The 17428-nt window shown below is 47.0% G+C and overlaps 1 protein-coding gene across 1 annotated transcript in view; it reads left to right on the plus strand.

Moving 5' to 3' along the window:
- The window catches only part of LOC138287930 (kinesin-like protein klp-3), a 549187-nt gene that overhangs the window by 189767 nt on the left and 341992 nt on the right, over positions 1–17428 (plus strand). Inside the window, exon 5 of the mRNA XM_069228961.1 lies at positions 4697–4819. Coding sequence (XP_069085062.1) covers positions 4697–4819 — 123 coding nt within the window. The remainder of the gene's footprint in view (positions 1–4696; positions 4820–17428) is intronic.

A 17428-nucleotide genomic window follows, 5' to 3' on the forward strand; every position in this document is an offset into this window, starting at 1 on the left:
CCAGATCGCCAGGGGTGCCAGATAAAACGTGCACCACCGCGTCTATTATTTCCACTCTCCTCCATGGTTCCCACAAAGGATACCGCACTCCACAGTTACTTGAAATCAGTTTATTGACGTGCAACGGAACGCGTTTCGGCGTCAACCGCCTTTGTCAACCTTGCGGTTGCCATTTTGAAAACACTTTAAATACCTCACACTCACCCTCATAATTCGATCACTTTCGATCTCAATTAATTTTTACCATGGTGACCACCTTTCACAATCATCATTACATTTTCAAGAAATCACCATCTTATTTTATATTTACAAATGTGTACGATCGCATTTATCAAACGTTACCAAATATACATAACAATGTCAAGACGTTATACAATACAGTTGCAACGTCACCATATTGGATTTTCTTTGCTATATCACATGATTAGCTTTGTGATTCAAATTGCATACGAGCCTACCCCCGGTACACAGTAGTTTTCCCATTCACACTACCTCAGGCAGGGAAACATCTTTGCTCCCTTCCGACTGGATTATTTTTAAATCTCCCACCAAACGGAATCAAACATGGAGACTGCTTCCAGCCAGCAGAAGCTTCGGAGCAGACTTGTGTTCTGTTTTCCTGCCCGCACTGATGCGGACAGGGAAACACAACCCAAATTTCTCCCGCCTGAAGGGAGCAGCATAAATAGCTGCTTCCTATGAGTGTCAGCAATGCCAGCTCCAGCACCATGAAAAAAGCCGTCTGGGGCCCTGGGGCTCCCCAGTGGTCCACAATATGGTGCTTGGTGGGTTCCCTGGATGGGCACCAGGACACTCACTTATAAATGATGGAGGCCCCAGCGGATGGGGCTCCTGAGGTAAATATAGGCATGTCGCCCCCTTTCCCTGTTTAAAAAGAGAAGGCCCAGGGCATGAGGTCCCTGGGTCAAAAAGAGCCTCTGGGAAGGGGGCCGACTGCTCCCCTCCTCTTTTTTTATTGTATTTGGCCCCAGGGGATTGGGTCTCTGGGGCTAATTTGGGCTCAGGGAGGGTTGGCTGCATGGCCCTATCCCCTAAGACTTTGGCCCCAGGGGTGTGGGATCCCCGGGGCAAAGAAGACTCAGGAAGGGGTGCAGCACATCCCCTCCCATGTTTAATTGTGTTTGGCCCTGGGTCATAGGGCCCCAGGGCCTTTTAAGGGTTGGAAAGGGAGCTATGCTGCTCCCTCCTGTGTTTTTTTGGAACCGGACCTGGGGTGGGTCCCTGGGGCTAACTAACACTCAAGGAGGGGTCTGCACACAACCCTCCCTTGATATATATGTTTTGGCTTCCTAAGATGGGGTCCCCCATCCCAAATACCAACCCTACACTGTGCATGCCAAAGGTTGTGCATGGCATGGGGTTGGCAGCCTGCTGGGGGGATGGACATGGAGCCTGGACCCTAAGGCCTGCCCCCTGCTATACATGGCCAAAGGTTGTGCATAGCGTGGGGTTAGCAGCCTGTTGGTTGTTTGACCCTAGGGGCTGGCAGCTGGCCAAAGACCATGCACAGTGGGGGATTTGCTGCCTGGCGGGGTTTGCCATAGGTACTGGATGTGGCAGGGGGTTGGCTTTATGTATGTTCATAAAATATTACTTATGTTAAGAAAAACATAGACATCCACTGAAAAAGCCAAAAGTTGAAGTAAGAAAACCTTAGAAATCACTAAAATAAACAAAGGCTAAAGTGATGTTATGCCTAGGTGAAAATGTCAGTCTCAACATTAATGTTTTGAACTAAAAAACACATTAACCAGTAACTTGGGCCCCTGCAATGCACTGCTTATGACCTTGCATATTATATCACTCACAGCATGCTCTAGGACATCATTTATGAAATCTCAAATGGCATCGCTCAAAGAGTGTGTTAGTTTGTTTTGTAGTTTGCATTGCGGCTGGCAACTACCCTATTACTTTTCAACCTAATATTGTACAGCCTATGTCCAGCTAACGGGTATAAGTGTTTGCAAAACATATGTGTCCCCATTGCATCATAGGTGTATGTTGATATGGAGCATGTGATAAATCTTTGCATTGAAGAGTAACTCTGTGCAGGTAACTGTTGACAACTTGTTTTCAGCATGTTCCACTCATTTTTTGGCTTTGCAGAAAAAGTTTTCCAATAGGACAAAGATTCTATGTACTACATACTAAGGGCCTCATTACAACTGTGGCGGTCCCAGGATCGCCACACTTGAAGTGATGGTCGGAGCACTGCACTCCAATCGGTCCGACCACCAAATTATGACTGGTGGGCGCACCTGCCTGAAGCCTGCCGTCCCCGCCAGGAACATCGTTCCCGACTTGGTGAGGGCGGTCAGGGTTGTAGTCAGCCAGGGCAGCTCTGAACTCATCACCACCTGGCTGACTACAACCCCACTTACCGCCAGCCTTTCCATGGCATTTTCACTGCCATGGAAAGGCTGGTGGTAAGGGTGAACTGGGGGCCACACTGTCGGAATGCTCACTGTCTGGGATGCTACGGTATTGGCCTCATCTCCCTGGGGTGCTACAATATTGGCCTCAGCTCCCTTAAGGGAGCTGAGGCTAATATCATAGCACTGACCCGTATTACAATGTTCCTGCCGGGGTTTGTAATACGCTTGAGGGGAACATCACCGCCATGGGACTGCCAAACTCATAATTAGGCCCTAAGTATTGTAAGCAGCCTTGATTTATTAGACTGAATGTTCTCACCATGACAATTTCTACATCACATAGAAGACTGTGTGCAAGAGGTACTAACCTATGTACATGTGCTGGTTTTGCTTCAGAAGAAGGGTTAATCTGTAAAGTTTTCACCACAGTTTGAAGGCTGCAGGTGGTATGATTTTTAACACCTTCAGCCCTTGGTTATTTTAAGTGAACAGCCACTCTTTTGACATGTTTTGCATAGAGTGTACACTCTTCTTAGTAAATACTTTGTAATACTCTGTGGTATTTCTCACAAGAGTTTCACTGTCTGCCAACAGTGTGTTACAGAGTAAACTCTCTCCATTGAGTAAACTTTGTTCACAGTACCCACTTTTCTACTCATATCCACTTCAATTCTCAATGTATGTTCAGTGACTGTGAGTGGTTTTGATACAGGTGAAGACTGTCCATATTAGGGCATTAGCTACATAAAAGGGCTAGAATATCTGGAGGAACATGGTTTTCCCTGAACAGGTGTATGCAGATTGAATACTGGGTGCAGTACAGGTTAACATTTTATCTGTGGTTGATAGTCAACATGAACCCAGCTACCTAGGAAGTGTATGGTATGATATACGGTCTATATTGCACAGAATACTAACTTCCTTCACCTATGGTGGTTGTACATATAAATATAGCAGTAATGATGCTTCATTTTATTCTGAGCTATTTTGCACTTACTTTCATAGCTCTAATGCCATGCCCGTTTATAGAGCAATTTGTACGACAGAAGCTTGAATGATGTCCTCAATGATGTCATTTGAGATGTCATCAATGATGTCATAAAAGATATCCCAGAATATATTGTGAGTAATGTAATATGTGACATCATAAGCAGTGCCTGGTTATAATAGGTCAATTTCTGTGGTTTGAGTTCAAAACGTTAATGTTGTGACTGACATCGTGACCTAATCACCTAACTATAATGTCATCTTAACCTTGGCTTTTTGACCTACATTTATTTTCACCAAGATGCAATACATATATGTATGTCTTGCACGTGGATATAAATGTGCCGCCATCATGTTATTTGCTTATGGTAATTTTACAAATACTCATTCCAGCTTTTACTACTAGATTACAGTGAAACTGACATGAGAAAAATATAGTTTACTTCTTCACTGTGTATTCTAGTGACATGATACATGGAAAATTCGGTTAAATCATGAGGCAACTACCGTTTTCTAATGAATACAATTGATGAATCTCCGTGGCTTGGATCCTATGTTCTTAAAGTGCAAAATGCTGTGTTTTTTCATTGTTGGAGGGGGGTCATAATCCGTTTAAGGCTTCGTCTCTTGTGCGTCATAACTCCTTCCCACGCAACAGTAGCAACAAATGCCTAAAGTAAGATTCTGATTTATTGAAAGTCACATATTAATCGAAGGCAAACGTGTAAATTAATGAAAGGTAATATGCATTGTATGTTTGGAAAAGTGTTCGGATTATCGAACCAGTTGCCCTTCGGAAAAATCTTCAATGATGGCTTGAACGCTCTTACAAGAAAGGGTTCACACTTAAAACAATGAGATGGAGCCAAATCAGACTACTGTGGCACCTTTCACAAGGGTTTGTATGCACTTTCCCTCTTCATTTCAGTGTGCATTTCTGCAAATGTGATGCACAACACCGGAGGGCACCCTACTGGTGAACCCGGTGGTTCTCCCACTAGGAGGCGCCAGAAGCAGCCGCCTAAATTGCCTATGAAAAGAAAACGCCCGGAGCGTGTGCACATAGTAATGATTCCTACACACTGCTCGGGGAGTTTTTTTTAATTATGATCCAGAATTTCTGATCAATGCTACTCTTGTACGCTTCCGGAGTTAGCCAATGTTAGAATTCTGTAACTATGCTAACCTTTGTCCATATTTGTCACCTGATTTTTATGTGCTGCACCTCTCACACTGTTACATCTATATATATCTCTTATATCTTTATATATTTATATCTTTATATCTATATATATCTATTATATCTCTTACAGCAGCCACCCAACTTGGGCAGCAAGGAGAATGCCAACGTGTCTGGTCCCTACTATGATGACAGCGAGCGAACCAACCACTGCTACATCCCCGGGAGAGGAATGGTCATGACATACGTTTTTGAGGTACGAATATGCCTCGTGAATGCTAATCATGCAAATGATATAATGTAGTGCCAGGATACCCTCACAGGTGATAGTTAGATTATATCTGCTAGCACAACATGTGGGAAATCTGAAATGCAGTTTCATCAGATCTGATAGAAATCTTGTTTTGAAGTCTGTTAACACTGAAAAACACAAGAATTACTCTTCAGTGTCAAATTATTTCTGTTTTGATTAATCTTAAATACAAATCGGCGTAGCGCTGGCTTTCGCTCTGGTTTTACCTCTGGTTTTGTGCTTCATCGCAACAGACTAAAAGTGGAACACTGAACATGCAGTAGTAGCGAGTGCACAAGGGTACAAACAAATGTGTTCCCTTTCCAGGCCTGTCAGAAGTTTTTGTGGATCGCGGGACCCGGAGGTCATCCAGGGACCTTGCAGGGCTTCTCCCTGGTGCTTGAGAAAACAATATCCTCTGACTTCTTTCCTAACAGCCCCAGCATATGATGCTTCTAGTGGCGACAGGAGATATTGCCTCAGCAAGAACACATCTCAAAACCAGGCTAAGCTGAGCCTGCCTTTGTGATATTTCAATAAATGTAGTGTTAGCGCGGCAGTCCATATATATTAATAGAGAAGGGGATGCGTTATAGATCAATGAACCTTTTGACTACTCTTGGAGTGATTCCACCATAAGTCCCTAAACTCAAACATATTTCAACATCATAATCAATGAACATCAACAAAACTCTTTAAACTCATTAATTGTCACACACCATGACCCATTTGGTCACGAGTAACCACACCATTTAGTAACGTTTTAACATTTATTTCCCTAGATTAACAATGCTAGGAGCACGTATGTCAATCTCAAAATCAGCTGATAGTCATACACAAATATCACGGGTTGACCAAATCTTCTAAAGAATCTCAATTTAACTAGCGATTTGATTGTCACATATTCTAGAATCACGGTATAAGTCAATAGCAAGAATAACTTTGCATTAGTAATAAAAAACATTTAGGGGGTCATTATGACCTCCGCAGTCGGCGATAATATGGCGGTAAATACTGCCAACAGGCTGGCGGTGCTTACCGCCATGTTATGACATTGGCGGGTTGGCTGATGCCAACCCGTCAATGTACCACTCCGACCACCACTGCGGTAGCAGCCACTGGCCTGGAGATATCCGTTTCTAGCCCGGCAGCCATCACTATTCCACCTGTGGAATTTTAACCCCGCCTACCGCCGTGGTTTCCGTGGCTTTCTTAAAGCCACAAATTCCTTCCCTGTCACTGATAGGGGTCTCCCCCACTCCAGTTTGCCCCTCCACCCCCCCACCTCTCCAAAGCCACCCCCCCAGTTGCCCTACATTCACGCTCCCCCGTCACACACACACTCATACCCACATGCATCCAGGCATGCATACATCCAATCACACACACATGCGTACATACTTTCATACATACATGCAGACATGCATTCACATAACACAACATACACGCACTCACACCTCCATAAATGCACACATGCATTCAACATGGAACACACACCCGCATCCATGCACACACAAACATTCACATACACCCCCCCCACACACACACAACACCCTCCACCCTCCTCCTCTGTCAGAGACCCGACTTACCTGTATTCAGGGGGTCCTCCGGCAGGAAACAGGACGGGGTGCTGCTGCCACCAGCAGTGCCCGCCAACAGAACACCGTATTATGGGTCATATTACGGCTGGCGGCATTCACCTGGCATGGCGCTGCTGGTGGTAGCAGCGCCACCTTACCACCATCCGCTGGCATGGCCACAGCCGGATTTCCGCCATTCTTCTGGTGGAAATATGGCTGTGGTCATAATACAGCAGACGGCTGGTAGCAGCAGTGACGGTCTTTTGGCGGCTGTCACCACGGCGGTAAGCGGTTTTTACCACCAGTCTCAAAATGAGGTCTTTAGTTTCAGCAAATTAAGAAATACAAATTCCTTTAGTAAGAAATTGTCAGCATCTACAGGGTCTACCTATCTATCCTTCAGATTTGAATAGCATGTTTGGGCTTCATGCAAAACAGTTTTAGTCAAAATTAATTTGGATTATCTAACTATGGCGGTGATTCTAACCGCGCCGCCCGCCATGCGGTTACCGCCAAATGACCGCACCGCGGTCACAAGACCGCGGCGGCCATTCTGGTTTTCCCGCTGTGCTGGCGGGCGACCGCCAAAAGGCCGCCCGCCAGCACAGCGGGAAAGACCCAGCAACGATGAAGCCGGCTCCGAATGGAGCCGGCGGAGTTGCTGGAGTGCGACGGGTGCAGTAGCACCCGTCGCGAATTTCAGTGTCTGCTAGGCAGACACTGAAATTCTTTTTGGGGCCCTCTTACGGGGGCCCCTGCGGCACCCCCTACCGCCATCCTGTTCCTGGCGGGAGACCCGCCAGGAACAGGATGGCGGTAGGGGGTGTCAGAATCCCCATGGCGGCGGAGCGCGCTCCGCCGCCATGGAGGATTCTCATGGGCAGCGGGAAGTCGGCGGTACACCGCCGACTTTCCGTTTCTGGCCGCGGCTGAACCGCCGCGGTCAGAATGCCCAGCGGTGCACCGCCAGCCTGTTGGCGGTGCTACCGCGGTCATTCGCCCTGGCGGTTTTTACCGCCAGGGTTAGAATGACCACCCATGTCTCTAACAAATAGTGGTTGGTACATAGAACAACTAATAATATCTATAGCCAACACATAACATTTCGTTAAACCTCTCCTCAATATGGATCAGCAAGCTGCGATTCTCTTCATCAGTTGGACATCTGTCTGATCTTCTTCAGCAAAGGTCAATGAAAGGGAAATGGTTCAGACACAGGAGTCTCTACGCAATCTGAACCATTAAAGCAATTCCTAAGGGCAACATCAAACAATTTAGCCATCAAGCTTCAAAGTTAAAGATAAGAATAAAGTAATCAGGAACTGCTCAGCTCCCAACCAGAATGAGGGCAAATGACAAAAATACCAAAAAGTGAACTTTCTCCTTTGTGCAATGGGGGTAAGTCAAAATCACCTAAAGAACTTCTCACATTCCCACTGGTCTGAAAATCGTACGTTCATAGTCAGACCAATTAGAGCTTAACTTCAAATCTATGATTATAACTAAACTATCTTTCACATGTTAATGATTGGTTCTTCTTCTTTCGTTCCCATCGTTCAACTAGTCAGGCAACTTACTTCCATCCATCCATACTCTAGTCAGGGCGTCCATTGTTAGCTCCTGGGAACATCGCTGTCTCATGCATCAAGTCTACATTTGTATCCTTTTTAGTACAACATGATTCTACAGGCAGTTCTCATGAGAAGGTCAAAGGCTAATGCTACATGTTTGGTCAACCTCAGCTAGAACTGTGCATCTTTATTTTCTAAACATCAATTCACAATTTTAATCAGACATTGCAGTTTAATATGAGGCTGTGCAATACTTAGGCCCAGACCTCACTAACTTAAGGCCTACAATTAATAAGAAATTACATCTCTCATTGCCGCTTCAAGCAAAAAAACACTCCTAGATTTGTTTGTGACGCCATACTCGCATACATGGAAAATATTAATGGACGTCTGGGGGGGGGGTGTTCAGAGCATTAGCCAGCTGTTTGTATTAGACTACCAATATGCTTTGTAAATGAGGTACAATCACCCGCTGTGTCAGAATCAATTAGCGCCACGGGGCTGTGGAGGGGGAAGAGGTGTAGAGAGGTAGAGGTGTAGAGAGATGTAGAGATATAGATATAGAGGGGTAGAGGTAGCGGGGTAGAGATAGAGGTAATGATAAAGAGAGAAGAAGAGGTGTAGAGAGGTAGAGGTGTGGTAGTAGATATGTAGAGGTAGAGAGGTTGAGGGAGGTGTAGAGGTAGGGAGAGGAAGAGAGAGAGGTAGAGAGAGAGGTAGATGTAGAGGTGGAGAGGGGTGGAGGTACAAAAAGGAAGAGGTAGAGGTATAGGTAGAGGTGTAGAGGTAGAGGTAGATAGAAGGAGGTAGATAGAGGGAGGTAGAGAGAGAGGTAGAGCTATAGATAGAGGCGTAGAGAGGTAGAGACATAGACAGGTAGAGGCATAGAGAGGTAGAGGTGTACAGAGGCAGGGGTATAGAGAGACAGATGTACAGAGGTAGAGAGGTAGAGATTTATAAGGAGGTAGAGGGTTAGAGGTAGAGAGAGGGGTAGAGGTAGAGGTATAGGTAAAGGTGTAGTGAGGCAGAGGTAGAGAGGTAGGGATAGATAGATGTAGAGGGAGGTAGAGATAAAGATAGAGAGGGGTAGAGGTACAGAGAGGGGTAGAGGTAAGGAGAGAGGGGTAGAGGTAGAGAGAGGGGTAGAGGTGGAGAGAGAGGGTTAGCGAGCGCGGTAGAGGTAGTGAGAGAGGGGTAGCTATAGAGAGAGAAGTAGAGGCGTGGAGGGGTAGCGGTAAAGAGGGAGAGGTAGAGGTAGAAGAGAGGTAGAAAAAGAGGGGTAGAGGTAGAGAGAGTGGTAGAGGTAGAGAAGTAGAGAGAGGGTTAGAGGTAGAGAGAGAGAGGGGCACCTGTAAAGAGAGGTATGGGTAGAGGTATAGAGAGGTAGAGGGAGAGAGAGGGGTAGAGGTAGAGAGACAGAGGGATAGTGGTGGGGAGGGAGGTAGAGAGAGAAGTAGATGTATAGATAGAGGTTTAGAGAGGTAGGGAGACAGAGGTAGAGGGAGGTAGAGATTGAGAGGTAGAGTTGGAGAGGTTGAGGGAGGTAGAGAGGTAGAGGTAAAGGAGGTAGACAGGTAGAGAGAGAGGAGTAGAGGTAGAGAGAGAGAGAGGTTGAGAGAAAGAGGGGTAGAGGTTGAGAAAGAGAGGGGTAGAGGTAGGTAGAGAGAGGTTGAGAGAGATAGGTGTAGAGGTTGAGAAAGAGGGGGGTAGAGGTAAGTAGAGAGAGTGGGGTAGAGAGAGGGGTAGAGGTATAGGTAGACGTGTAGAGAGGTGGAAGTGTAGAGAGGCAGAGGTTGGTAGAGGTAGCAAGAGAGGGGTAGAGGTAGCAAGATGGGGCAGAGATAGACAGAAGGAGGTAAAGGGAAAGATAGGTAGACAGAGGTAGAGAGAGGTAAAGGTAGAGAGAGAAATAGAGAGAGAGTTATCCAAGAACAAAGTGCTATCGCTACGCCCGAAGTGCAGAGAGATAGCGAGAGAGAGAGAGCACTGTCACAAACGCAACCTGAAAGCTTCAGTGCCTTTCTAAACACTGTGTTGTCACTGGTGTGGTGTGAACCCATTGCTATAGATGACCAAAAAACAATTAGGCTGCAATGCCCAGACAGGAGGAGGGGGCCATCACAAGCTGTCACAGGAGGAAGCGTGAACATAGTGTATGGCCAACCAAAATGTTCACTTAGGGAACTAAGCACACAAAGGAGGGACATTTAGAAAAACGCCCAATAAAAAGGAAGCATTTAAGACAAGCACAACAAAGAACAAATGACAATAGTGGGCATGGTTACAGCCTATAGACTGAATACAGCATGTCTTGCAGACAGATCATGTGCAAAACCTAGGCTCAACCTAAAAAGCACACACTGTAAATGAAAAGGTACTGCAGGTTAAAATAATCTGCGGAAAATGTATTCTTTTACATTAAGAAACCTCATTTAACTAATGCAATCACTGCAGGTGTCTGTCTGTGATCAGAGTCACAGATCTGAATCCTGGTTGGTGCGATGGGGAATAATGACTTGTGTATTTATACTGCTACGAGGGTCCAGCCTGTTGTAAAAAAGCACTGTGCACATGTAACTCATTATTTATATCTATATGTTTTAGTAATAAGTAATCAGACTATTCCAGACTATTCCTAGAAGCATTTTATGTGTGCATTAAAAGAACATACTCCAGAACTCAGCTAGAAACACCCTTACATTACCTTTCAAAAAGAATACATCTTTGTCACTGCGGAGCTCCAAGTGACCCCATCAATTAAAACATATACTAGCCCCCAAATAGTCTTTATGTTTGGTATGTAACCAATTGTACAAGATTTAGGGGGTTATTACAACTTTGGAGGAGGTGTTAATCCATCCCAAAAGTGACAGTAAAGTGACGGATATACCACCAGCTGTATCACAAGTCCATTATATCCTATGGAACTCGTAATACGGCTGGTGGTATATCTGTCACTTTACCGTCACTTTTGGGACGGATTAACACCTCCTCCAAAGTTGTAATAACCCACTTAGTGCTATGAAAGGCCAACTAAATCCATGGTCAGTGAAATTATGTGGAATTGGAGGACCTAATCATGTGCCATAGATGACTAAAATATACAGCAAGAAAATAAATTATACAGCACAGTACAGCACACTTTGTGACAGTGTTACTTCATTATTTTGCCATTTTCCCACTTTTTAACACTTTCTGGGGATAGGTTTTACCTCATTAATACAAGTTTAACACCCATATATAGCAATAAGCAACAGAAAAGTGACCAACCTTTGCAAAAGACCTTTTATTGTGTGGCTACCTGTCTCACTGTGTTTTTAGTAACTTTTGACCCATTTGAGCAAGAGACAATTTCTTTGTTAAAATCTACAGATTACACAGCAGATGATGGATTATGTGGCAAATAAGGCATGCTAGAAACGGGGTCTTTGGTTGACAGTCAGGTTAACCCCTGATCATGCAAGGACCCTCACTCTAGTCTTGAGAGTGATGCGTCGATCCAGGCAAGCACTTGGGTCCGGGCAGGTGTTGTGTCATTTTTCCATGCCCAGCAAGGTTTGCATCGAAAATCCTGCCACACATTATCAGCAAAACCGTGCAATGTGGGTTGCAATGTTTTCATCCTCCGTCAGCGGGTGTTGTGCATCGTTTCTCCAGCTGCGTGCATCGATCTTCCAGCCGGGATGCCAATGGAGCATTGATTTCTGCCATGAAGCCGGCGGCACATCGTTTTTCAACCGCGTTGATTTTTCCCCTCACGGCAGTCTGTGCGTGGATTTTCAGTCTTGGTCTGCCAGCTTCACCTTCCAAGGCCCCAGGAACTGGACAGGGCACCACTTGGCAGGGCAGGAGCCTCAGCGGAGAGTCCAGGGGCTGGCAGGAGAAGTCTTTGATGACCTTGAGACTTCAAAAAGAGGAGGCAAGCTCAGGACAAGCCCTTGGAGATTTCTTGACAAGCAGGAATGCACAACAAAGTCCAGTCTTTGTCCCCTTGCACAGGCAGAAGCAGCAACTGCAGGATAGCTCCACAAAGCATAGTCACAGGCAGGGCAGCACTTCTCGTCAGCTTTTCTCCAGGCAGAGGTTCCTCTTGATGTCCAGAAGTGATCTAAAGTCTGTAGTTTTGGGTGCCCTTTTTATACCCATTTTAGCCTTTGAAGTAGGCTTACTTCAAAGAAAAGTCTCGCTTGTTTGTGAAATCCTGCCTTGCCCAGGCCAGGCCCCAGACACACACCAGGGGGTTGGAGACTACATTGTGTGAGGGCAGGCACAGCCCTTTCAGGTGTAAGCGACCACTCCTCCCCTCCCACCTAGCACAGATGGCTCATCAGGATATGCAGGCTACACCCCAGCTCCCTTTGTGTCACTGTCTAGAGAGAGGTGCAAACAGCCCAACTGTCAAACTAACCCAGACAGGGAATCCACAAACAGGCAGAGTCACAGAATGGTTTAAGCAAGAAAATGCCCACTTTCTAAAAGTGGCATTTTCAAACACACAATCTTAAAACCAACTTTACTAAAAGATGTATTTTTAAATTGTGAGCTCAGAGACCCCAAACTCAACATGTCTATCTGCTCTCAAAGGGATTCTACGCTTTATTAATTTTTAAAGGTAGCCCCCATGTTAACCTATGAGAGAGATAGGCCTTGCAACAGTGAAAAACGAATTTGGCAGTATTTTACTGTCAGGACATTAGTATATGTCCTACCCTAAACATACACTGCACCCTGCCCATGGGGCTACCTAGGGCCTACCTTAGGGGTGTCTTACATGTCAGAAAAGTGAAGGTTTAGGCCTGGCAAGTGGGTACACTTGCCAAGTCGAATTGGCAGTTAAAATCTGCACACACAGACACTGCAGTGGCAGGTCTGAGCCATGTTTACAGTGCTACTAATGTGGGTGGCACAACCAGTGCTGCAGGCCCACTAGTAGCATTTGATGTACAGGCCCTGGCATCTCTAGTGCACTGTACTAGGGACTTAGCAGTAAATCAAATATGCCAATCATGAAAATCCAATTACACATACACTTTATATAGGAGCACTTGCACTTTAGCACTGAATAGCATTGGTAAAGTGCCCAGAGTAACAAATCCAGCAAAAACAAAGTCCAGCACACATCAACAACCTGGAGTACAGAGGCAAAACGTTATGGGAGACCACGCCAAGGAGGAAAAGTCTAACACCTGTCCCCCCAGATGAAAGTGAGGAGCAACTACCCAAGCTCATGGGAGTTCTCATCACTAAAGCGGAAGAATCTGGACAGACCATCAGCATTGGCGTGTTCTGTACAAGGGTTGTGTTCCACTGTAAAGTCCATCCCCTGTAGGGAAATGGACCACCTCAACAGTTTTGGATTCTCATCCCTCATCTGCATTAACCATCTGAGAGGCCTGTGGTTGGTCTGAACCTGGAAGTGAGTCCCAAACAAGTAGGGCCTTAGTTTCTTCAGCAACCAGACCACAGCAAGAGCTTCACGCTCTATTGCACTCAACCGACGTTCCCTGGGAAGCAACCTCCTGCTAATGAAGGCTATAGGTTGATCTAGTCCCTCTTCATTAAGCTGTGAGAGTACTGTTCCAGTACCATGCTCTGAGGCGTCTGTTTGCACAACAAACTCCTTGGACCAGTCAGGTGCCTTGAGCACAGGTGCTGTGCACGTGGCAGCCTTGAGGGTATCAAAAGCCGTCTGGCAAGACTCAGTCCAGATCACCTTTCTGGGCTGCTTTTTGGAGGTCAACTCAGTCAAGGGAGCAACAATTGTGCCATACACCTTGACAAACCTCCCATAGTATCCTGTAAGACCTAAAAAGGCTCTCACTTCAGTCTGGGTCTTGGGAGGCTCCCAAGCCCAGATGGTATCAATCTTTGGCTGTAGGGGTGCCACCTGGCCACTCCACACCTGGTGTCCCAAGTACACTACAGAACCCTGCCCTATTTTGCACTTGCTTGCCTTAATAGTGGGTCCTGCCTTTTTCAGAGGTGTTGCAAGTGTTCCTCCCATGTAGAACTGAAGATAGCAATGTCATCCAGGTAGGTGGCACTGTACTCATCCAGCCCAGGGGAATAGGGTGCGCATCAGCTTAACTGACCACATTAAGACCCCAGTAGTCCATGCAGAACCGGAGTTCTGGGGTGGCACCAGGAGCAGCAGCCTTTGGGACCAAAACCACAGGGCTAGCCCAAGGACTGCTGGAATGCTTAATAACCCCTAGGGTTAACATCTTGGATAGCTCATCTTTGATGCTAGCCCTGACGTTGTCAGTCACACTGTAAACATTTTTTTAATGGGTGTACTGTCCCCAGTGTCCACATCATGTGTGCACAAGTGTGTGACCCCAGGCATCAAGGAAAACAGTGAGGCGAACCGTCCCAACACCTGGCGACAGTCCCTCTGCTGCTCTGCAGTCAGGAAGGGGGAGAGGTTCACTCCTTCCACAGACCCATCTTTCTCTCCTGCAGACAGAAGATCAGGAAGAGGCTCACTCTCCTCCACTACCCCGTCATCTGTCGTTAGGAGCATGGACAACTCTCTCCGCTCAAAGTGTGGCTTGAGCCGGTTAACATGCAAGATCCTTAAAGGGTTCCTGGGAGTGTGCAAGTTCACCAGGTAGGTGACTTCACTCTTGCACTCCACCACCTCAAATCACCCAGTCCACTTGTCCTGGAGTGCCCTAGGCTCCACTGTTGCCATCTCCCACACTTTCTGTTCAGGTTGAAACTGGACCAGAGTGGCATTCTGGTCATAGCAGCATTTCATATCCTCCTGGCTTGCTTCTAGGTTCTCCTGTGCGAGACTCCTGAAGTGGGCAGTCTGGTTTCTCAGAGCCAGCATGTAACTGAATACATCCTGGGGGGGGGGGGGTTTACTAGGAGCTTTTTCCAATGCCTCCTTCACCAGACTTAACGGTCCCCTCACAGGGTGGCCATAGATCACCTCAAAGGGACTAAAGCCAAGTCTCTTTTGAGGCACCTCCCTGTAAGCGAACAGAAGGCATGGCAAGAGGACGTCCCACCTCCACCTCAAGGGCTCTGACAGGCTCATTATCATACCCTTCAAGGTGCGGTTGAATCTCTCAACCAGACCATTACTTTGGGGGTGGTAAGATGTGGTGAACTTGTAGGTTACCCCACACACCTTCCGCAGTGACTTCATATATGTTGATATGAAGTTGGAACCCCTATCGGACACCACTTCCTTGGGGAACCCCATGCAGGTAAAAATTCCCATCAAGGCACGGCCCACCACAGGGGCAGTGATTGATCTTAAAGGAATAGTTTCTGGGTACCGGGTGGCATGGTCCACCAAAACCAGGATAAACCTGTTGCCCATGGTTGTTTTGAGATCCAGAGACCCCACAATGTCAATGCCAGCCCTTTCAAAGGGAAATTAACAACAGGAAAAGGTTGGAGGGGAGCTTTACATTTGCCCCCACTCTTGCCACTTGCCTGACAAGTTGGGCAAGACCTACAATAAGCATCAGAGTGCCTGCGTATTTGGGGCCAATAGAAGTGGGTGGCAAGCCGCTCAAAGGTCTTGTCCTGCCCCAAATGACCAGCTAAAGGCACATCATGAGCCAAACCCAGTAGGAAGGCTCTGAAGCACTGGGGTACCACCAGCACACAAGCTGACCCAGGCTCAGGAACCTTAGGATCGTTATATAGGAGGCCATCCTCACAGTAAATCAAATGTGATCCAGGTTCCTTGCCATACGCCTCGTCTGCAGCCTGCTGCCGCAAACCCTCCGCAGTAGGGTATGACTTCTGTGCCTCACAGAATGTTTCCCTGGTGGTCCCCCCTTCCTGCTGCCCCTGTGACAACTTAGGGACCTCACCCAGTTCAGCCACCTGTTCCCCTGTAGGCTCCAGGGTCACCCCCTCAGGTTCAGCCTCCTCCTGGAACGTGGGAACTTCTGAGGCGGGTTTCCCACACCCCTGGCCCTTCCTCCTTCTGGCAGAGGCCTGGGCCACTCTTTCAGGCTCCAGGGTCTCCTGATCACCCTGACAGGCTGCCATAAACCTGGTGGATACGCATACCCGCCCAGGCAGACCCAACATCTCCAAGTGTGACCTGCGTTCCACCTCCTTCCAAGAGGAATCCTTCAGGTCATTGGCAAGCAAGCAATCTACAGGCATGGTTGGACTCACAACTACTGTCAAGGAAGCTGAGACCCCCCCCCCATTTAAAGGAAACCTGCACCACTCTGCACAGGCGCTTTGAGTTATCCACTGCAACTACTTGGTGAAGTACCCAGGGATCTATCTGCTCTTCAGACACCAGGTGACTCCTCACTGTAGCCATACTGGCTCCTGTGTCTCTCAGAGCCTCCACCCTCTGTCCATTGATGGTCACCCACTGCCTGTACTTTTTAGTGTTCTCAGGCACTAGGGTTCTCTGGACCATCTCACTGTCCCCTAGTGAGACAAATGTCATCTCAGCTGACTCCCACCCACCTGGAACCAATTCCTCCCCAAGCGCTACACCAGCCAAACCCTGGGACTGTGCACCAGTGGGGGCAGGTGTACTCTTGGGGTATTTGGGAACACCCCCTCACATGACCCACCTGGTCACATGCATAGCACTTACGTGGGGGACCCCCTGCCACAGGTTTTCTTTTGGAGAACCATGGCTTCTTCTCAATGGGGGGCTGGGAATCCTTACCCAGGGAATCAGATTGGGGCCCTTTAGGGAACTCCCCCTGTTTACCCTTACCCCCACCTTTCTTCTGAGAGGGACCCTGCCCACCCTTGGCTGGTCTCCCCCATACCTCTTTTGGACCCTGGTGCTCTTCCAGCGGTCTGCTTCCTGCGCAAGCTTCAGGGGGCCAGTCAGCTTGCTGTCAATCAGGTGCTGGTGCAGCTCTGGAAAACATTGTGATGCTATTAATTGTGTTTGACCAATTACTTTGTGTTTCACTACTGCGCATATTAGTTGCTCAATGTTCACCAGGAGCACATTACATGTTGTATTCAGCTTAGCTGCCCATTGGCTTTGACATGGCATTAGACACTACATTCTGTATTCAGTTGAGCTGCCTATTGGCTTTAACATGGCATTGGCCATTACATTCTGTATTCAGTTTATCTGCCTATTGGCTTTGACATGACATTAGACATTATTACATTTGATATTTAGGTTAGCTGCCTCTTGGCTTTAACGTGGAGTTAGACATTGCATTTGAGACATTGCAGATGAGCTGTGTTTTTCCAAGCTGTGTTTTTCCACATGGTAGACCAAGCTGTGTTTTTCACACCAGACCTTAGCTGATAAGAGCACATAGATTTTGTTTTTACCTCTCAATCCAGTCTGAGAACGAGTGAGGCGCAGCGAATTGGCCACTTTCCAAGTTTCTTTGGTTCTCACACTGAGTTTGCCTTTAAGGATGACTCTGGACTACAGCAGAGTTAGATTGAAACTATCT

The sequence above is a fragment of the Pleurodeles waltl genome, chromosome 4_1 (genome assembly GCF_031143425.1).
Source record: "Pleurodeles waltl isolate 20211129_DDA chromosome 4_1, aPleWal1.hap1.20221129, whole genome shotgun sequence".
In the NCBI taxonomy this organism is placed as follows: domain Eukaryota; kingdom Metazoa; phylum Chordata; class Amphibia; order Caudata; family Salamandridae; genus Pleurodeles; species Pleurodeles waltl.